Source organism: Octopus sinensis, linkage group LG6 (genome assembly GCF_006345805.1).
Source record: "Octopus sinensis linkage group LG6, ASM634580v1, whole genome shotgun sequence".
In the NCBI taxonomy this organism is placed as follows: domain Eukaryota; kingdom Metazoa; phylum Mollusca; class Cephalopoda; order Octopoda; family Octopodidae; genus Octopus; species Octopus sinensis.
In genome coordinates, this window is record NC_043002.1 from 24,767,378 (window position 1) to 24,790,732 (window position 23,355).

Consider the following 23,355-nt stretch of genomic DNA (forward strand, 5'->3'; position numbering starts at 1 on the left):
GTGAGGTGAGTAAACTCCATTAGATGTGTGGTGTTAGTGCAAATAAACAATGGTGTGCAAAAGAGCTGAAAAATAAAATAAAATGAGTAACAGAAATTAGCTGTAATGTAGAAGATAGAAGAGTGTTATGTATATGAAGGGTGAAAAGTGAAGCAAGCCAAGTGGAAGGAGCTTGTGGAAGAGGCAGAAATGGTGAAGGCTACACCAAGATGCTGCAAATGTCACAGCCGTAAATGAGAAAAATCAGACACGAGGAAAAAATATCTTGTGGTATTTGGTTGCATCCATTTACGTATTGAGTTAAAAACTCATCTGAGGTGACTGTCTTTATTCTTCTGTAATTAATAAAACAAATACCTGTCAAAAACTGACTACAATCTCTCCCAAATATGTGGCTCTGTGACTAAGATGTGCATTCTTTTTTAATATAAATAAAATAGAGAAAACATTTTGCTGTAAAAATGATTTTTAATTTCATCTCTTTATAAAATATAATTTTAGAATGAGAATATACTTTGATAAATGTGGTTTGAAATGCATAATATACAAATACACAAGCAGAATGAATGGACCAAGTGTTTGGAGATAAGCGTGTTTACATAGTCCAAGAGTTTCAGCAGGTGTTTTAATAATAACAGCAGTTTATATCATTATTGTTTCAGCATCTATTTTTCTATGCTTGCATGGGTCAAACAGAATTTGCTGAGGCAGGCTTTCAATAGCCAGATGTTCGTCCTGTCACCAAGCAAGACATATTTCCATATATGATAGGAAACAAAGGATACGGATAATTTGACAGTGACATTTGTTTACAACTATCACATGATGTCAAACAAGGACACACATATACACAAACATACATATATGTGTACATATGTATACACACACACGTCTTTCAAATCTACTCACTGTATGTATACACACACACACACATCTGTCTATCAAATCTACTCACAAGGCTTTGGTCGATCTGAGGCCATACTAAAAGACACCTGTCCAAGGTATCATGTGGAGGAACTGAACACAAAACTATTTGGTTGAGAAGTGAACTTCTTACAACACAGAAGTATGCCTGTGCCTCACTATATAGAAATAAACGTAGACATACAAACTCCACTTGGTTGAAATATATCTATTGCAATGTTCCAATAATTTCAATATATTATTTCTCCAGTGGTTATATTTAGAAATGAGTAAATAAAACCTGCAGCTATACAGACTCACACATACATATCACCATTTAATATCCCATATTTGCATGGGTTGGACGGAGTTTGTTTTCCACAGCAGGATGTCCTTCCTGTCATCAACCCTTACCGGTTTCCAAGTGAGGTAATATTTCCCATGACCAGACATTACTTTCACAGATGGTTGGAAATGAAGGACCCCACTTACATGATGGTGATATTTGTTTACAACTACTACATGAAGACAGTAACACACACACACATATATATATATACAACAGGCTTCATTGTTTCTGTCTATCAAATTCATTCACAAAGCTTTGGTCAGGCAGAGCCTATAGTAGGAGGTACTTGACCAAAGTGTCATGCAGTGAAACTGAAACTGAGACCATGTGGTTGGGAAACAAACTTCTTATCACAGTGCCAAGCCTGCATGTACAAATATGCATCATATATCAATATACATTCACACACACAGAGAAAAGGATTTAAACAATTTAGCAATGATGAAAAATAGTACATAACATATTTGTTTTATTGTTACAACTGGTTGGTTGTAACAACAAAAAATACTACAACTGTCATAGGTTAAGAACTTTTTCCTAATTTGAATATTTTTTATGTATCTCTGTCATTTTTAGAAACAATAATCCTTGAATATAAAAATATATTAGAAGAAATAATTTTGAGAAAATACCTACAAAATACCAGTTACATTTGTCTTCAGTCCAAAATAAATTCATATTAGATTATCACTTTCCTATGTGAACACGATAATGAGATAATAAATTTCTGTTTCTTGAAAACCCTTTCTCACAAATATCACACTGGAATGATTTTTGACCAGAATGAATATGACTATGCCCTGACAAACTGCTGCTACTGGAAAATGATTTACCACAGATTTCACAGTGGTAGGGCTTTTCACCAGTATGGATACGTCTATGATCTGTTAATGCACTATTTCGAGGGAATGCTTTCCCACAAAATTCACAGCTAAATGGTTTTTCTCCAGAGTGAACACGTTTATGATCTGATAAACCACTGCTGCAAGAAAATCCTTTTCCACAGGTTTGACATTTGTATGGTTTTTCTCCTGTATGGGTATGTTTGTGAACTTTTAATTGACTGTCCCAAGCAAATGTTTGCCCACAAATTTCACAGTGGTACGGTTTTTCACCAGTGTGAACACGCTTATGAACTGATAATTTGGTGTTTCGCAAAAAAGCCTTCCCACAGATTTCACATGTATATGGTTTCTCTCCTGTGTGAACACGTATGTGATAAATTAATTCGCTGTTACGAGAAAACTTTCTATCACAAATTTGGCAGCTGAATCGTTTTTCTTTGTGAAGACGTTTATGACATGATAAGGTGCTGCTAGAAGATAACGTTTTTCCACAGACCCCACATTGATAAGGTTTTTCTCCTGTGTGACTATAAGTATGATTTGTTAATGCACTCTTCTGAGAAAAAGCTTTCCCACAAATTTCACACTGGTATGGTTTTTCTCCAGTGTGAACGCGTTTATGATCAGATAATTTATTGTTACGTGAAAATGCTTTCCCACAGATATCACACTTATATGGTTTCTCTCTTGTGTGAACACGTATATGATAAATTAGTTCACTGTTACGAGAAAATGATTTCCTACAAATTTCACAGTGGTGTACCTTTTCTTTATGAATACGTTTATGATGAGATAAGTAACTGTTACAAGAAAAGGCTTTCCCACAAATATCACAGGGGTAAGGTTTTTCACCGGTGTGAATACGAACATGAATTGTTAAGTGATCTTCATGGGTGAATATTTTCCCACAAACATCACATATATGAGGTTTCTCCTCCATTTTTATATTTTCCAACCAATAATGTTTTTATTTTTTCCTGTGAACACTTTTCTTATAAAACAACTCTCTTGCCAAATAAAAATTACTTCAGTAAACTTAACAGTAGAATTTATTTTCTACAGATGTTCTTCAGCTCCAAGGTAACTCTGATTGAGCAAGCAGTCCCATAATCAAATAGCTGAGCCATAACCCTTCCATCTTTTCTTGGAAGTAGTCAAAATATACAGGACTATATTGTCCAATGTGTCCTTTATTTTGGATTTTTTAAGATGACATGGTATGATGATATGCAGTAGAATTGACTGCTATTTCTGAATTAGAAGATGTAGAATTTGGAACATATTTCCAGAAATGTCCCATTGATCAAATGTTTGTTTCAATGAAGTAATGTTTGTCAATTCAAGACATGTCTGTGATATAAAGACTTTTCCCTAATATTAATCATAATATTAACCACATAACACTGTTACTCTCAGGTAACTGAACTAAATATCACACACTGGTTATTTCAGCTAATAATGGTGATATCTGGTAGAATTCCACTTTTCACAACACAGACCTGAAATTAAATAAAATAATTCTAAGTAAGTAACAATGGGGTGTAGATTAGCAAAGCAGTTATGTGGTACATGCAATATATTTAAGTTCACAGATATGTGTTTGTGATGTAACCTCGCATGATTTGAGTACATAGTCTTTATTAGACTATTGGCTGCATCAGTGTAACAAGTCAGAGTGAGGCTTGCAAAAGATAAATGGGCAACTGCTAGTCTTTCTAAAAAAAAAATCTTGCTCAGGCCTACACATATATTTGCAGATGCATGGTCAACATTGAGCAAAGGAGGATCTCACATCCTACAAGACTAAAGCCTCATGTAACATGTTTCTTCTCAACGTTTTTCACAATAAAGCTTATCAGGGCAATATAGTTGACATTACAAACTATATTATCTTCAAAATTTTGGCAAATTCTTGTGGAAAATAGGGCACTGTCCTTGTTACATTTTAGCCACATACCAGCTGAGATTGAGCAAATCTACGATATAATGACCAAGGCATACAAGCTGGCTGTTGTATTTTATATTTTTTATTTTCTTCTGTTTTTGAGATGATAAAGTGTAGTGTGAGGGAGATTTGGCTGCTATTTCTAGCACCAACCCAGGGTTACATTATTCAATGTGACTCTCCATTTTGCAGACATTAGGATATGATTCGAAATTTGACTGCCATTTCTAAGAGACAAAGCAATCACTTAGCAGCTCCTTCACTGACATGGATACTTTTAATTTTAATGATTAATGAAAAGGTTTTGCAAATGAAAATTCATGGAAAATGTACTGTGTGTGTAAGATATTTGAGGACAGATTTATGTTTATGAAAAAAAACCCAGATAAACAATAACACATAATTTTATTATCAAAAATTGCTGTGAGGATAAAAATAAACCTTTTCTATAATGTTATTCAATAAAGTTGCCTTCAGTTTCAACAACTGCTTCTATATGAGATCTAAATCATCTACATGCTCGTATCAAGTGGTCCTGGTTCATTTTGGACATTATTCTGACTATGGCGGCTTTCAAAGAATCTTTGGTATTATGGGCATGTTTATTGACCTCCCTCTCAACAACACTCTACATGTAATAGTCCAATGGGTTGAGATCTGGGGAATTAGGAGGTCAAATATTAGGGGTTATGTGACCATGAAAATTTCCAGCCATCCATTCCTGTGTTACTAGAGCCATGTGTGATAGTACAGTCTTACTGAAACACATATGGCCTTCCATTGCATACACTGTCTATCCAGGGCTTAACAATTATTTCCAGGACCTCAGTGTAGGTGGCATTGTTAACTCTAAGGCTTTGTGGAAAAAGTAAGGAAGCATCACATGTCCTTCATTGCTGTCAACGCTTAAAACCATGACAGTTGCAGGAAATTTTTTATGCATAACACTTGGAATTTAGAAGGGTATGCACATAACCATCTGTCATTTCTTCTGTTAACTTTTTGATCTTGGTTGAAGTTTTTCTCGTTTGAGAAAAATCAAATCAAATCTTTTTTCTGATAAATTGACCTTTCCTCATCATATAAGACATATCTGACTGTTCCTTCTAACACATGGAGATCTTTTGTAAATGACCTTATGGACTTTCTGGGATTGTAATCAATGGTCTGTTGAACTTGCTGAATAAATTCTGGTATTCTGATGATTTCAGAGCGTTTAGAATACTTTTCATACTTTGATACTGGTGATATGTTTCCATCTTCAGTCTCTAGCTCCTTACAAACTCTGCAGACAAAAGATCTGGCAACTTTGAAAAATTGAGATATTTCTAAATCGCTATGCTCAGCCTTTATAACCACAATAACAACATACCTCTTCATTTCTTGAGTAAGTTGAGGGTCTACCATTATTATTTTCTGAAACAAACATTATACAGTTAGCAAGAAGTGCAGCAATGACCCAAAAAAGGTATGTCCTCAAATACCTTATGTACCTGTATATAATATTATTAAACGCCTATTTCACTTCTATGTTGTTTGAGTAAATTTACAATCAAAAGATTTCCAACCATGACCACCTAACCCTTTCTTAATGATATCTAGTATTATATTATGTAGGCTTCCTTTTTTAAGTCGGAAGAAGGTAATGTGATAGAGATTTTGTCTGTTATTTCTAGCAAGCTGAGCAACCACACAGAAGAGAGTCCTTCACTTCCTTGTTGATACTGGTCAGTAAGCGCAAGGAGTTAGTGGTCCAGGAGAGGATGTGGACAGTAGAGCATCCATACAACGTATTGCGTATTTTACACAGGCATAAGGCAAAAAGTGGGTGGGGAGACAGTCCACCCTAGTACTTGACTAGTACTTATCGGCCCCAAGAAGGATAACGACAAAGTTGGCCTGAGCATGTCTTGAATGGAGGGCGTGTAAAATATTGATTTCAAATTTCGGTAGAAGGCCAGCAATTTCGGGGGAGGAATAAGTCGATTACATGAACCCCAGTGTCCAATTGGTACTTATTTTATCGATCCCGAAAGGATGAAGGGCAAAGTCGACCTCGGTGGAATTGGAACGCAGAATGTGCAGAGAATGAGTAAAGTATTAATGGCTGAATGAGGAAGTATAAAGATAAAACAAAAGCATGAACATGTGAGATCTTATTTTCATATCTTCTTCCCATAAATTGAAGTCGAAAGAAAGAAGGGACCACCAATGTTGCCGTATGTCCTACTAGAAACAGCAGCCAAATGTGCTTTAACTTAAATTCCGGTGTCTTGAAAAGAGGGACACGCTAAAGTACTAGAATAATTATACTTGAAACGCTTTTGATCACGGGTTCGATCAGTCAGGAACTGGTATAGGAGTGAACAGAAACAAACCGAAGTTTTGTGATAAACCGACAACCGAATCCTACTTTACACGCGCATATAACGGTAACATACTAGACTTTGACGTACGTTTGAAAGAAAAGCCCGTCCCCCGCCCCATATATATATATATATATATATATATATATATATATATATATATATATATATATACACACGTTCTTTGTTCAGTCAAAAGCATATAAAACATTATCTTTGATTATATATATAGTTATATATATATAAAGGTCAATTAATCTGTCGTAAACTTTTCATAACCCGTAATTTTTCATCATTTGTCATGACATAATTCAGTGACAATAAGAATACATAGTAAATATGAGTCATTAAAATGTTTATTTTTCGTTCGTTGACTCCTTATGATTTTAACCTTTCAACTCACGTTGAGTGTCTGACAATAAACAACTTATCCCTACCTCAACACAATGCTCTCGTCCCTCTTGTCTGCTTTCTCTTGGATTTCCTTAAACAATATAGTTAAATGGGGCAGGATAGTTCACATCTTTACCTTCTTTAAAAGTCCCTTATCAACTGTCACTATCCAATATTTAAATATTTAAATATATATATCTCCAATATTGGAGTTAAGCATGAAACCTAAACAGAAAACTAAATAAACCAGACTATGGCGACGGCGAACAGGAAGTACAGACTAAACTAATCTATGAAACATTAGTAAACAGACTAATGTTGAATTTACTTTACTTTCTTTAACTTTTTCTACCTTTTATTTCGTGTCTCTTAATACTTCGTTATTTTTTTAAAAATCGTTTAAATAACAAGGGCTTTGAAAATCTGATATTGTTTTTTTTGTAAGACCAGACTATATATATATATATATATACACCTATAGATATATATATATATATATATACCTATATATATATATATATATACCTATATATATATATATATACCTATATATATATATATATACCTATATATATATATATACCTATATATATATACCTATATATATACCTATATATATATCTATATATATATATATACCTATATATATATATATATATACCTATATATATATCTATATATATATATATATACCTATATATATATATATATATATATATATATATATATATATATATATATATATATATATATATATATAATATATATATATAATGATATCTTTTATTTGTTTTTATCATTGGACTCCAGCCATTCTGGGGCACTACCTTGAATGGTTTAGTCAAACAAATCGACTCCGGTACTTATTTTAAACGTGGTACTGTTTTTGCAGAACTGCTAATTTACGGGGACGTAAACAAACAAACACCGGTTGTCAAGCGGTGGTGTGGGAGAAACACAAACATATATATGTGACGGACTTCTTTTAGTTTTCGTCTGTCAAATCCTGTTACAAAGTTTGGTTGGCCCTGGGTTATAATGGAAGGCACTTGCCTAAAGTGCTGCGCATTGAGACTGTACCCTAAAACACATCTTTGGGAAGCAAGTTTCTTATTATATAGCCACGCCTGCGCCTATGTTTGTATGTGTGTTTACATTTTGCCCCTCCCATCTCAGCAAAAGAAAAAAGTCGAATGAGAAGAAAAGAAAGTATCCAATACGAGATATAAAAATTCATCATATTTACTGAAAACTGTGACTCAGTTTCACGTTTCTCATTTTTGAACAGTAGATCGCGGGGATACGGCCGCTGAAATATCGAATGTGTGTGTGTGTGTGTCTGTAGGCATAACTACGCAAGTGTCCCCCCCCCCCAAAAGTTTTATCCTCAGAGCTTTCAGAAATATTAATATTTTTCTATGAAAATTTCTACAACAACCTTTCAGATGGTGTACATTACGATTTTATCGGAATCTAAAGTGAAAAAGAAAATTGGTGGGCGCACACACATAATAGTGACACTAAAGGAAACTGGGAAGTTTGAAAAAATATGTCAGCATATATGCGTGACGCCCAACAGTTTTCTCCCCATATAAAAAGGTAAAGACTCCCTTTGGTCATGAATGACCATGAGATTACACCTAGAAAGTTCTCCTCCAAGGCACAAGTCCAGGCAATGTTGCTTATGGAAGACCAGGAGACACCCATGCTCACCAGCCTACCCTCAGCAAGCCACTAATGTTATTCAAGGGAAAAGCAAAGGTCGATACAGCTTGGCACCAGTGACATCACAACTCGTTTCTGCAGCTGAGTGAACTGGAGTAATGTGAAATAAAGTGTCTTGCTCAAGCACACAACAAACAGCCCAATCTGGGAATCAAACTGCTAACTACCTCATGGTTGTGAGCCCAACATTCTAACCACTGAGCATTTTCCCACCCAATGCTTTCCCCCACATAAAATCTATATATATAAAGCTGAAGTTGTCTGTGTGTGTGTGGCAGGTTTGGTAGCCTTCAACTAACACTATCTCCTCCGAGACCCTGCGGCGCAAGTTGACCAAAATTGAGAGTATGATAGAAGGCTTGCCCTTCATTCCGTAGAAGAAAAAAAAATTAAAATCGGACCATTGTTAACACCAAAAATTATTTACATCAAAAGGGTGCTTTTTATCTATGAAAATCCCTATTTTTTACAATTTTTTTACTGCTGCGTCGCCATTTTTCGGTGTATTTCAACCAGGAAAATGTTCACTTAAAGAGAATAACAAGCTACATAATGCAAAAATTTTTAGTTCTGATATAATCGTAATCTACGTCATCTGAAAGGTATTTATAGAAAATTTTATTGAAAAATACCCATTTTTCTAATAATAATAATGAAATTATTGTATATAGTGCTCAGGTGCACCTATGAGAAAATAAATTGGTGAGAGTGCACACTTGTGTAAGTATGCTGATTTGGCATTTGAAACCTTGTCAGTTCTGTAATGGACGAAGGCAACAACATGTCAGGTGATCTTATCCTACATTTCAGACAGTAGTTGTTCTAGTGTATTTTTGTGTGTGTTAAGAGTAATGGAAAATTCCATGCAGTTTCGCACCAAATCAGGGTTATAAATTGGTTTCAAATTTTAGTAGAAGGCCAGCAATTTTTGGGGGAAGGGATGAGTTGATTACATAGACCCCAGTGTTCACGCTTGAAATGAAGTCAAATCCAGCAATCATCAGAAATGACTGAATGGAAGAGTATAGTCTGAGCGCTTTGTCACAGAAGGCGACAGAGTCATATCTGGGGTTGTAAAAAACCAAAACGAAATTCGTAGATGAAATCATAAGCTCCCTCCAGCGAAAAGAATATTTAGTTCATCAGAATTACGTCCCTTGGTCAGTGTACAAGGTGGTCGAGTTAAATCTGACGATTTCTTATTTCCTTTTTTCAGGAACGCCTATTGTGTCCTTTGGTGCCCACGTCTCCGTTGCTGCCGTCTATGTCACGTCTTAGAGCTTTTCAGAGTTCACAGAGATCTTCGCAGCAGTCATGACGTCACATTTTGATATGCAAATCATCATGATACACCTCTTTTCCAATATTCAGAGGGCTTCTAGTATTCGATATCAGCTAATTTTTTCTCAGCTACAACTTTAATCTTTATGCTCTTCAACGCTGTAATTCACCCAACAAGGTGACAGAAAATCCAAGCAAGGGAATCTGGGATTTGGCAATGCCACCATGAAGCTAACCTTGAACAAGTACCTTCGCTACCACTCATACAAGAAGTGCAGGGTCAAATTCTGCTAGCTAAGGCCAAGGAGAACTTGACGAAGCTAAAGAAGCTCCTGAGGCATCCTGTTGAGACAGGGATGATTTGGTTCTTCTCAAATAAAAAGGACTTCTGCCAGAACCAGTTGCACAACAGATGGCTTGCCTACAATCGATGTAATGTCCCAAGTATCATGAAAACTATGTTTCCCCCCAAACTGTGATGATCTTTTGGTGTGTCTTCAGTAAGGGAAACGTCATGCCACCCTACATCTTTGAACAGGGCCATATACTCACTTCAGACGGCTGTGTTATGCTGCTGGAAGGCCATACCTTTGGAAAAAGTTAGGAGTATAATTTCTACAACTTCACCAGCCCCAATTCCGGGCCTTCTATTTCCTGATTGTAATCCCATAGATTGCTATGTATGGGACGTGTTTCAGAAAGACACCAACCACTCCACCTGCAAAACCAAGGCTGAGCTGGTGGCCAAGATCAAGAAGGTATTTGGAGATCTTCTCAGGGACGCAATGAGGAACATATGCTTCAAGTTCTAGAGCCATCATGAAGTTGTGGTGGAAACTGAGGTTGGCTACTTTGAGTAGATTGTTATCTCTCAGCCATAGATATTTATTGATTTTCTAAAAATACTTTTATTTTTGAATGAGATATGCTTTCTTTCCTTTTATGCAAACTATCAAATTTAGCCCCAGCGCCCAGTAAAGATATTGGTTTGCAGTGTGAGGTAGGGTAGGGCAAGAGTAGGGTGAGACAGAGACTTGAGGAAATGAGGCTGAGTGTAGTAAAGAATTAATTTTAAAATGTCTAGCCATATACATGCATGTATTAGCTTGCATATATCAAGGCTTTGTGTGAAGAGGGACCTAACTTCATAGTGATTCTTCACATTGTGGTAAGGGAAACACCAAGGGGAGAAGAGCCAATGTTTACCGTAAATCCTCGAGTATAGTCCACCCTTGAGTATAATACACAGGGGATTTTTAGGGGGCTGTACCTCTGAAAAACCTAAACCTTGTGTATAATATGCACCACTTCTCTAACTTGAGTTGTGCATAATTAAGCCAGCAGCACCTAGTCGAACAAACACTTCCGTGCATGCGTAATACAATAATGGTGATGTTTTTAACTGTTATATGGGAATGTAAATATGTTTGAAAATTGTTTTTGTTACATGTTATTCTGTGTTCTGAATACTTTTATTTTAATAAATGTTGCTTACTGCAAGTTATGGATGATTCTTTTATGACTTCATTGCTTTCAGGCTTAGCTTAAGGTATTTTTGCGCCCGACATCACAAAATGCATCTGAATAGACATTACCGGACAGCAAATAGAGACTCGGACATTGCTTAGAATATATTTTTCATTTTAACCTCGTATATAGTACGCACTAGGGATTTTGACCTTTAAATTTTGGGAAAAAATGCAGATTATACTCGAGGATTTGCAGTATATTTATGGTGCAGCCAATCAGTTCACTTAAATATATCTTCACCTAGAACAGGAGCAAAAAGAAAAAACTCATTTTTAAAGTTCAGAAACTCTCCATTGTACTGTTGTTCCGTTGGAATCCTTTGTCACTATCTCCAGGTTTCTGTGTTGTAGTGACCATGTCACATTATCTCTACATGAGCAGCTAGCCTCTATTCTAGATTTGGACCTATATACTGTTACTTCCTTTGTATTTGCATAGATAAAAAAGACCATCAAAGTATGCCTACTGAAGTTTTTTTGTATCCATGTGTTTAGGGGTGAATAGGGTTGCAAACCATAGAAACCTTAAGGTGATGTATTAACTTGGTGGGAATAGGGTTGAGCATTTAACTAATCCTGTATTAAGTGTCAGCAAAATACAAATTCAAAAACATGAGGTGAATCCTAATCTTTCCAATGGCATCTTTCTACAATAAACAATGAGTTGAGGAGCCTATCATTAATAAAAGAATAAAAAAACATTAGATAACTGGACAGGATGGCCAACATATATGATCCTAGGTCCTTCCAGTCAAGGCTAAGCTGCAACTAAACTATGCCATACATGCCTTTGTGCATGGGTCTGCCAGATCAAGGCTGCCCTATGACCTAACTGCAAAATACTGCTCATCTTTGTCATCAACCTTTTTATACACCTCCATATTTAAACATCACATCTAATCACACCTTCCTTAAATGTTCCATACTTAATTACATACAGGGTCAGGCAAAATGATCTGACACATTTGTAGATTAAATAAAAGGCAAATGAAGTAAAGAAACAAAAAAGTGTTTTTATTTTTGAAAAGTACATATAATGCCATTTTGTTTCATTATGTTTTAAAAATTAAATCAGTCAAATGGGATCCTTCGAAGAAGTACGGACCCCATATACCGAATTCTGCCACAGCACACCATACAGTCACCCGAGGACAATGCAAAGGGCGTTCATGCAACTCACGAGGGTTGTTCTCGGCCCAGTATCTGAAGTTTTGCTTATTCACTGTGCCACACAGGTGAAAATGTGCCTTGTCACTGAACAACACAACTGCTGCATGGGGGACATGTTGAATTTCCAAACACAATGCTCTGTGAGTTTCAGCGTCTCTTTCGCTGAGTTCTTGTGCCAACATCATTTTGTATGGATGCATTTGAAGATCATTGTGAAGAATTCTTCGCAAACTTCTTTCGGAAAGTCTAAGAGCCTGGGCGTGTTTAAATGTGGAACGGTGTGGAGACTGTTGAACTGAAGCTCTTACCACTGCCACATTTTCTGGAGTTCTGGCGGTGCAAGGTCGGCCGGTTGATTTTCATTTCAATGCAGATCCAGTAGCTCTGAAGTTGGTAACCCATAACAAGATCGTGTTTCGAGCTGGTACGGGATCAAGATTGAAGCGCAAACGGAACGCTCTTTGTGTTGCAGTTACAGAATCGTTTGTTTTGATAAACGTTTCCACAATGAAAGCGCGATGCTCACCAGTCCAATTCATGGCAGCAACTGAAAAAGAAACGAAAAACAATGGCTTTTATTTAACCTACAAATGTGTCAGATCATTTTGCCTGACCCTGTATATCATCTATTTCTAGTTCCTGTGAGCCTCCTTGTGCTCACTCAAACTATAAGAAATAGCAACCAAATTTCTCACCCTATTGTCTTAAAGAAGAACACTTCATGGAATGTAGTCCTGTACTTACTATGCCTTAAAAAAGGAATGCCTATGATCCCAGATCTCACCTCTAGTTAAACAATATTTAGTCCCCAACAAATTTACAAAAACCTGAATGAAACATTACAGCTAACCAATGAAAACTTTGCCATTTATTTTCATTTCAAAAAGGTTTAAATATTTAAAAGAAATATTTGTATTGTCAACGTCTTCTTGAGTTTTTCCACAGTAAAAGGGTTACAGCAATATTTTCTCCAAATCATGTAAAAATATTTCAATTTACATATGAAAAGAAAGTCTTCAAGCTCATGAACAGTCCATTATAACTATACATAGCATTGAAATTTGGTTTTATTACGCTAAGTACACATAAGGAAAAAATGTTTTTTCGTAGATGACGCATTAAAAAAGAAAATTCATGTGTAATAAACAGCTTCTTGTTTATTATAAAAATTCATTTAAAGACAGTAAAATCAATACCAGTAACGTATGGATGTCAGTTAAATCAACTAAACCCTTTCCCAAAATGTGTGAGCCAGTATTAGCAAACCTTATGAGAAGTGAATTTAAGAGCAGTGGTTTGGCAGAATTGGTAAGGTAACAGACTTGTGGTAGCTGGTTATATTCTGAGGTTAGATTGTTCTGGTGACAACTTTGTTTTTCTTTCTTCCACGGTTGATAAAGTAAGTACTAGTCAAGTATTGATGATAATATAATTGAGTGTTTCCTCCTTACAAAATATGACGCCTTGTGTCCATCTCAAAGATCAGTGTTATAAATACATTTATGAGAAGAAAATTGGCAGAACCATTAGTATCAGAAGAAATGGCTTGTGATATTCTTTCAATCCTTTACGTGCTGAGTTCAACTTTATATTTAACGATAGTGAATAATTCTTTCTCCCAAATTTCAGGCCTCGTGCCTGTTAGAAACAATTGATATATAAACCCTCAACTTCATATATCACAAATAAAGCGACTGTTAACATAGTTTCATGGTCCTTGCTAATTCAGAGTTATTTCCCTTAGACCATATTTTAAAATTTAGGCACAAGGCCAGCAAATTTAGGGGAGGGGTTCGTCCAGCGGTTCTCAACTGGAGTTCATATGACCATAGTGGGGTCCATACAAGATTTTGTTGTTAAAATTCATGTGAAATAAAATTGGTTATACTTCAACAATACACAAAATATTTCAACAACTTTTTTTTACACAATTCCTAATATTCAGTTGTGTCTGGGGAGAGTCATTTTCTTTTTGTGCCTTATAATTTAACACACTCATTGGTAAAATTTCCACTTGTTTCTTATTTTTATTTTCCTAAAATGTTCGTTGCGTCTTGCAACCTTTTCAATAGTCTTGACTCTCCTAATATTCAGTTATAAAATATAATAATATTTTATTCAAATATTGAATGGCTGGGGTGGGGGGTCCAGTAGATTAAAATAGGAACCAAAGAGGGTCCATAAGCAAAAAATGGTTGTGAACCACTGGGTTAGTCCATTACATCGACCTAGTACTTTACTGGTGCTTTATTTTATCAACCCAGAAAGAATGACTACAGATAGCAACGAATTCCTTCAATTCATTGTATGCTCAAATCAAAGACCCAGTCTGAATGCTTGCAGCAGAAAGGATTCTGTGAAAAAGCACCCAAAATGCCAAGTGTTGGTGTTAAACTGGGTAATGGATTAAGTCAACCACCCAAGTATACTATAGCCGAATTTGAACTTAGAATGCAAAGAGCTGGACCAAATACTAAAGTTCTTATGGTGTCACCAATCAACTATTCCAGATTGGTATCTTCTTTTATCAATATCGAAGGGATATGAGACCATGGTGAGATTTGATCTCAGAGCATTTTCAGTCAAGGACTCTGCCAACTTACTTCTTTTTACATATTGTTTAATGAGAATTTTTTCCAAAGACCCAACCCTGAATTATTGATTCTCTTTACTTGAAGGCTACAGAATGTGGATGGTCAATTAACACAGGCAACATTAAGAATATTCACTAATTCTGTTTAGTTGGTCAAGTACTAAGTAAAACTTCAATAATATTTCTCAATGATTAAGGAACCAATCTAATGAAGAAACTATCCAAAAAGTGACTTAGCTAAGATTCTTTGCTTTTATATCTTTCTCCATGTGAACAAGTTTGTGTCTTTTTAAGTTTCCATTTGAAGAGAAGGTTTTCCTACAAAAATCACAGTGGTAGGGCTTCTCACCTGTATGAGTACGTTTATGTATAATTAAGTTATTGTTTTGAGCAAATAATTTCCCACAAAATTCACAATGAAAAGGTTTCTCTCCCGTATGAACCAGTTTATGTTTATTTAAGTTAGTTCTTAGTGAAAATGCTTTACCACAAATGACACAGCAGTATGATTTCTCTCCAGTGTGAACCAGTTTGTGTCTTATTAAAGTACTATTCTCAGCAAAAGCTTCTCCACAAATTTCACAATGGTATGGTTTTTTCCCCAGTGTGAACTCGTTTGTGAACAGTTAACTCATTCTTTCGGGAAAATATTTTTCCACAAATTTCACAGTGGTAAGGTTTATTTTCACTATGAACAACTTTATGCTGGATTAGATTTTTATTGACAGTGAAGGCTTTTCCACAAAATTCACAACAATAAGGTTTCCCTGGCTGGTGAATTCGTTTATGAATGAACAGGTAGTTGTTTTGAGAAAATGCCTTTCCGCAAATGTCACACACAAATGGTTTCCCACCAGTGTGTATTACTCCATGTTGAATTAAACCTTTTTCTTTAGAAAAGCTCTCTCCACAAGTTTGACACTGAAACGGTTTTACTACTTTGTGAACACGCTTGTGAACCAATAAATAATTCTTACGAGAAAATAATTTCCCACAAATTCCACAGTGATATGGTTTCTCTTTTGTATGAATATATTTGTGTTGAATTAAGTAATTTTCAACAGCAAATGATTTTCCACAAATTCCACATTGATAGGGTTTTTCACCAGAGTGAATAAGTTTATGCTTTTTCAAGTTACTGTTTTGCGAGAATGCTTTGCTACAAATTTCACAATGGTATTGCTTCTCTCCAGTATGAACCAATATATGCTTAATTAAACTGCTTTGCACAGGGAAAGACTTGGCACAGAATTCACAATGGAATGGTTTATCACCAGTGTGGGTACGTCTATGATCTGTCAAATGACTATTTTTGGTAAATGCTTTGCCACAAATGTCACATTGATATGGTCTTGCTATTGATTTAACCATTTTGGTATTAATTAAGTTGCTATTTACAATAAATAATTTCTCTTCATAATCATTTGTTTGTTCACTTAATAACTGTTTTTCCATGCTAGCATGACTTAGAGGAAGTATTTAAGATAGGATTTTTACAGCCAGGTGCAATTCCTGTTGCCAAGCTTGTTTCATAAGAAGGAACATTTTCCCTCGTAATAATATAGAATAACCTTATATATATATATATATATATGTGTGTGTGTGTTTTATGCTTAACAAGGATGTTTGTAAAGGGATATACCACAATTTCAGGTGTTCAATATGAACCACATGTTCCGCATTTAAAAATACTCATTATGAGAGAGTATTTCAGAAGCACAAGATATATTTCATGAACACAGTAAGATGACCTGAAATACAAGAAGAAAACAAACATTGACCAGTGGTTGGCATTCAAACTTTCAAATTAAATAAGGTTTTGTCTGAGAATACAAAACTTCTGATTTATAACTGTTAATTTTGTTAAACCTTTTTCCTGAAAATATTTCTAACGAAAAACATAGATTTTGTGCTTCAATTAATTTTGAAAATAATCAAGAAATTACAGGAATTTAGGAAAATTGTTTTCATTATTAAGCTTATGTTTGGAACATAACAAAAATTTCTTACATAAAATTATTATAAACGGTTTAATTAAAATAAAGGTATTTTTAAATAAGAAATTTTGTATTATAGAACCAATAATTTAAATACATGATTGTTGTGTCTTTGTCTATGATGGCTGTAACTCTATGTAGTACATGAGAGCTGTAGTTCCAAAATGGTATACAATTATCAGGCTGACTGTTATCAAAAGTGTTACCTTGATAGTCTGTAATATGTTGCAAATTCAGTTTAGGTAAGGATATACATTTTAGACATCCAGTAGGGAAGAAATATATTTTTGACAACAGTTGACTATGGACAGTGATATATATATTGTAGTGTAGATGGTAGATGTTGTAGAGTAGGTAGAAAAAAAATTGTAGTGTGGGTAATAGTAAGAAGTGTAGTACAGACAGTCTCTGCTCCTCTGACTTAACCATTTGCAAGCCACATCTATCAAAGTCTTCCTGTCACACCTATCTCTACTCTTCATCTTACTCTAACACTGCAGTCACCACTACGCCCAGTCCCACTTACTGAACCCTTCTAAACTCCTTCCCTGCCCATAGGCATCAACTTTCGTTGTTCATTGACTGACATACTCTCCAACTGCATCAATCTCACCTGTTCTGGGGAGTTATCAAAGGTCATGAACACAGTTTCTTTCTCCAGACCAAAAAAGTTTTTTTAATTAAAAAAAAACAAAACAACTATAGCGTTTTGTGTTGCTCGCTCATTTCTACAAGAACTCACTGCTTTTTGCAGTTCATTATTGGAAGTGATGACAGCAGAAATAGAAATGTACATCCAGACAGTCTCCCATACAAAATTGTTAATTTGCATTGTTATTCTATTTCAGATAACAACTAATAATATCCAATGTCTTTCTACACATAATACACTACTGAAACATATAATGACCGCTGTTGTTTAACTCCAGGTCTGTCTTGGGTTAATATAGGGCGTTACGATTATCAGAAAATCAAAAAAAAAATGTGTGTAATAGGTGTAAAACAACTTCCTATGAACGAATATGAAAAAAAAAATTCGCGCACGCGAAAGGGGGGTGGGGGAGAGGCCTCGGAAAATTCACATCGGGAAGTTCCGAAAGCGTCTGAGGAGCTGACCCGGGCACCAAAACAAAAAAAAAATAGTGTAATATGTGTAAAACAACTTGCTCTAAACGAATATGACAAAAAAATGCGCTCTCGCGAAAGAGGGGTGGGGGAGAGGCCTCGGAAAATTTATATCGGGAATTTCCGAAAGCGTCTGAACCGGGCACAAAAACAAAAACAAAAACAGCGTAATAGGTGTAAAACAACTTGCTCTAAACGATTATCATGAAAAAAATGCGCGCTCGCGAAAGGGGGGTGGGGGAGAGGCTTCGGAAATTTCACATCTTCAGTCCACGGCCTTTAAACTAAGAAAAAATAGTGTAATTGGTGTAAAACTACTTGTTCTAAACGAGTATCAAGAACACACACTCACACATGAATCATAAACTCCGTATTTTTGTACATATTTCGCAAAAAAAAAAAATAAATAAAGAGAAGAAATTCTGGAAAAAGTGAAGAAATGTTGGATCTCATTCCTTGGTTAAAGCTATTTTAAACATTAAATTTATGCTTTTCTTTGAAATAGTTCAGATATATGCAATTCTTCTCACTTATTAAGATGCATTTATCAGAAAAAAAGAGACAGAAAAAATTATTATTTTGTGTCAATCCTTCCCTAATTATCCTTTATTAATTAGTTTTGGCGTGTATTTTTTTCCCAAATTTATTTTTTCACCTTTACAACACTGTTTAGTAAAGCAATTAATTATCTTTATAATTTGCATATTTGACTTATTAATCAAAATTCTCTAGATGTAATATATACTAAGTAATGCATCCTTCATTTATGTGTTCCGTTCTGTATTATGCATGCGTGACTGTTTGTATGTAAGTGTGTTTAACTGTGCACATGAATGTGAATATTAAAGAACATATTTATTTACTATGATTGTTATTTTCAGAACAAATAAATCTTTTGGCTGTTATGTTATTGATGTTATTATTATTGCTAGTTAAAGGGTGGTGACTTGGCTGAATATTTTGAGTCTTGTAGTATGTAGTTGTGTTAGTCAATATTCTGAGTTCAAATCCAACTCATTTCTTTATCATCATTATCGATGGACCACTCAAAGAGGTATGTATACATTATCATTTTCGTAACATAATTTCTGTAGTATTTCAAGATGTTTCTGACACGTATTTTGATTCACATGGCGGAGATCCAACATTTCTTCACTTTTTCCAGAATTTCTTCTCTTTATTTTTTTTTTTTTGCGAAATATGATTTTATGATTCATGTGTGAGTGTGTGTTCTTGATACTCGTTTAGAACAAGTAGTTTTACACCAATTACACTATTTTTTCTTAGTTTAAAGGCCGTGGACTGAAGATGTGAAATTTCCGAAGCCTCTCCCCCATCCCCCTTTCGCGAGCGCGCATTTTTTTCATGATAGTCGTTTAGAGCAAGTTGTTTTACACCTATTACGCTGTTTTTGTTTTTGTTTTTGTGCCCGGTTCAGACGCTTTCGGAAATTCCCGATATAAATTTTCCGAGGCCTCTCCCCCACCCCTCTTTCGCGAGAGCGCATTTTTTTTGTCATATTCGTTTAGAGCAAGTTGTTTTACACATATTACACTATTTTTTTTTTGTTTTGGTGCCCGGGTCAGCCCCTCAGACGCTTTCGGAACTTCCCGATGTGAATTTTCCGAGGCCTCTCCCCCACCCCCCTTTCGCGTGCGCGAATTTTTTTTTCATATTCGTTCATAGGAAGTTGTTTTACACCTATTACACACATTTTTTTTTTGATTTTCTGATAATCGTAACGCCCTATATTAACCCTGTCTTGATTGTGCAAACCGCAATGATCAAAATTCTAGCCGTCACCACATCTCGTCTTTTATTCAGACATAATCTAACAAGGGCCAAATTCTCCAATGTGTCCCTTTTTTAAAAGATAGTATCATAGAATGTGATTTGGAAAAGTTTTGTCGATAATTTTAACAACCTTGTTGAAGCTATCGTTAAAAATGTAATTGAAGTGTCAATTAAATACGTCTGTAATTACAAATATTTGTTAAATAAATAACAGCCAAAATCTCCTCCAAATCACACACTTCAATCTTAAAAAAGGAAGGCTACGGTCATAACTGGAAAACTTTTAATCATGGTTAACCTGGAGCAAAATAATAATGAACGAAGGAGCCTCTACGTGAACCTGTTAGAAATATTAGTCGTATCTCTCTCTTTTAGCACCCCAGAGGACAGGCGCAGTCGATAACGGTGGAGTTTTGGAATAGCTATCACTACACCAAAGGAAAGAAAAAGGGTAGGGGAGTTCGGTGGATTTTTGTTTTGTGTAACAGGAATTACGTTTCTGAAAGATTTTTTCAAACATTTTTAACATTTTCCACCCCTCCCAATTCTCTGTTTTTTTTCCCTTCCCTATATGGCAGTGACAGCTATTCCAAAATTCCGCCAGATACTGTGGCCCTCACTATAAAAGATATAACTGTCACAGCTATTGATCTTAGGTCTGCAGGAAAACGCTGACCTGGGGCTAAACAACAACTTTCAGCAACTATTTAACTTAATCGCACTGCATAAAAGCTATCTTCTACATACCGATCTTCTCTGTCTTAACTTCTGTATTTCTTGTCTCATTAGAAAACAACATATTCCTCCTTATATGTCCTCAATCTGTTGACGCAAAGTCTTGGACTCAAACCAAACAAATCAGAGGAGATCTGAAATACAGCATGTTGTTGTTCACCGGAAGTACAGGCTAAACTAACCACATATGAGACAGGACACACCCATTAAGACACGTGTTTATTTTTAACTGTCAAACTCGTGCTAAAACAGAAAAAATTATCTTAGCTAACGAGGAGCCTCAACGTCGTCTCTCATAATGCTAGACATAGCAACCAAAGTTTCTTCAATAGAATTTATTGTCTTTAAAAGGGGGGGGGTGTACACTGTATAATTGGTATACCTACACAAGTGTGCCCCACCGATTTTGTTTTCTCATATCTTTCAGAGAAATGGATGTTTTTTTTATGAAATTCTCTAAAAATACCTTTCAGATGGTGTAAATTCTGATCATATTGGAATATAATGTGAAAAAAAAATGTAGTGGGTGCAAATACATTACATATATCCCAACGAAATGAAAAGAATTGTGATGTGTGTGAGTATGAATGTATGGGCACCCACATTTTTTTCTCACATTAAATTCCGATATAATCGTAATGTACGCCATCTGAGAGCTGTTTGAAGAAAATTTCATTAAAAAATCCATCCATCCATCCATCCATCCAATTGTCTGATCTACTTGCTTTTATTTCCAGAACACTAGATACATGCACATAACCAATTTAACTAGAACATATTCAATATCTTTCATATTGTAAGGCGGCGAGCTGGCATAAACGTTAGCACGCTGGGCGAAATGCGTAACCGTATTTCGTCTGCCGTTACGTTCTGAGTTCAAATTCCGCCGAGGTCGACTTTGCCTTTCATCCTTTCGGGGTCGAAAAATAAAGTACCAATTACGCACTGGGATCGATGTAATCGACTTAATCCGTTTGTCTGTCCTTGTTTGTCCCATCTGTGTTTAGCCCCTGGTGGGTAGTAAAGAAATAGGTATTTCGTCTGTCTTTACGTTCTGAGTTCAAATTCCGCCGAGGTCGACTTTGCCTTTCATCGTTTCGGAGTCGATAAATTAAGTACCAGTTGCGTAATGGGGTCAGTCTAATCGACTGTCCCCGTCCCCCAAAATTTCTGGCCTTGTGCATAGAGTAGAAAGGAATATCTTCTATATTGTAAACCTTTAATAATCACATAGAACATTACAGAAACGTTCTATGACATAATATAAATTTGGTATCGAGAGCTATACCAGCCCTCGAACAGGACGTCACTGCACTGTTTCAAAGGTCCCAACCACCCCGTCTAGAGTGAGGAGCACATACTGCAATAACTTGGGATTCAAAAGCCAACAGCTATTTACAGCTAGTCAACAGCCTAGCCAAAACATCTGAGGGATCTTCATGGGGTAGGAGTAAATGTTTTCATGAAACAATTTGACCTCCTACTATCAAAGCCTCAGATGAAGGCAGGAAACTCAAAAAAAGGTAGCAGTGTCGAACTATCTCCTTCACCAAAAGCCAATCATATAAGATTGGCCATTGAAAAGGTGATTACACTGGCGGTGCTCCAGCATGGCCACAGCCTTAGGGCTGAAACGTATAAAAGAATAAATACATTTTGTACATGTTAATATAAACTTCCATATTCTCTTGCCGTTAATTATTTAATATAGAAAATGTACGGAAGCGCATATTTAATTGTATGGTCATACTAGCTAATGAACGACCTCTTATCTAATTATCGATGACAATAATGAGCCCTAAATATACCCACCATATTATGGGTAGTTTTAGGTAATCCAATGTATTTAAAAACTGACCAAAGTCCTGTCAAGTCTGGCTTATAGAAGATGAAGAACTGGAGAAGTGATAAGATAAAAATGAATAAAATCAATTAAAATAAGATAAATGGAAGGAACAGAACACACGACAGAGAAACAAACAGATAGTAAATGAAGGATCTTTTCGGTTTGAACGGCAGTTTTTTCTAGCGGTGTCATATGAAATTGGCACCCATAATTATGACCCTAGTATTGATCTATTGCATTTCAATCTGTTTTAGGGTTAGGGTTAGTGGTGAGGGAAAGGGTATCTTTTTTTCTTCAGAAATGTAAATAAACATAATCTGTTTCTTAAACGAGGGACATATTCATACGGCACAGAATGTTTTCACCTCAATAGACGTTATTGATTGGTTGAAATTGCAGAAATTGAAGAAAAAACAACAACAAATATCTTACAAACTATAGAATTTTCTCAATAAAGCCAAGAGAAAAAGTTGTTTTATAAACACATTCTACCAGTATACGAAGTTTAAAAGTGTTTAGTTACGTGGAAATTATTTTTAAAAACTGCCGGCCAAACCGAAAAGATCCTAAATGAATAATGTACAAACTACAGTTCGTGAAACTGAAAGTAGTACGTGTATGTGTGTGTGAGAGAGAGAGAAAGAGCGTGTGTGTGAGGGTAAATGTGTATTCGGATTGAGAAAATCTACTAACGCGGACATTATAACAATGACGATCCTATTTTTTATGAATGTCTTTCCACCTTTCCATTTATTAAAA

The 23,355-nt window shown here is 35.5% G+C and overlaps 2 protein-coding genes across 6 annotated transcripts; both read right to left on the reverse strand.

Annotated features, from left to right (window-relative positions):
• Nucleotides 1–432: 432 nt before the first annotated feature.
• On the reverse strand, nt 433–23,355 carry LOC115212755 (zinc finger protein 676-like). 5 transcript variants are annotated; one of them, XM_036503744.1, is made up of 3 exons: nt 23,290–23,355; nt 16,742–16,850; nt 433–3,596 (listed from the first exon to the last, which is right to left on the reverse strand). In XM_036503744.1, the coding sequence occupies exon 3, from the start codon at nt 3,035–3,037 to the stop codon at nt 1,940–1,942; it is 1,098 nt and encodes a 365-aa protein (XP_036359637.1). In that variant the 5' UTR covers nt 3,038–3,596; nt 16,742–16,850; nt 23,290–23,355; the 3' UTR covers nt 433–1,939. The 5 variants fall into 5 exon arrangements, with proteins under 5 accessions (XP_036359637.1, XP_036359634.1, XP_036359635.1 ...); XM_036503741.1 differs by lacking the exon at nt 23,290–23,355 and adding an exon at nt 20,763–20,985; XM_036503742.1 differs by lacking the exons at nt 16,742–16,850; nt 23,290–23,355 and adding an exon at nt 20,763–20,985.
• LOC115213178 (zinc finger protein 708-like) lies at nt 15,679–16,554 on the reverse strand. The gene has a single exon (XM_029782113.1). It carries the CDS (start codon nt 16,552–16,554, stop codon nt 15,679–15,681), a length of 876 nt encoding a protein of 291 aa, XP_029637973.1.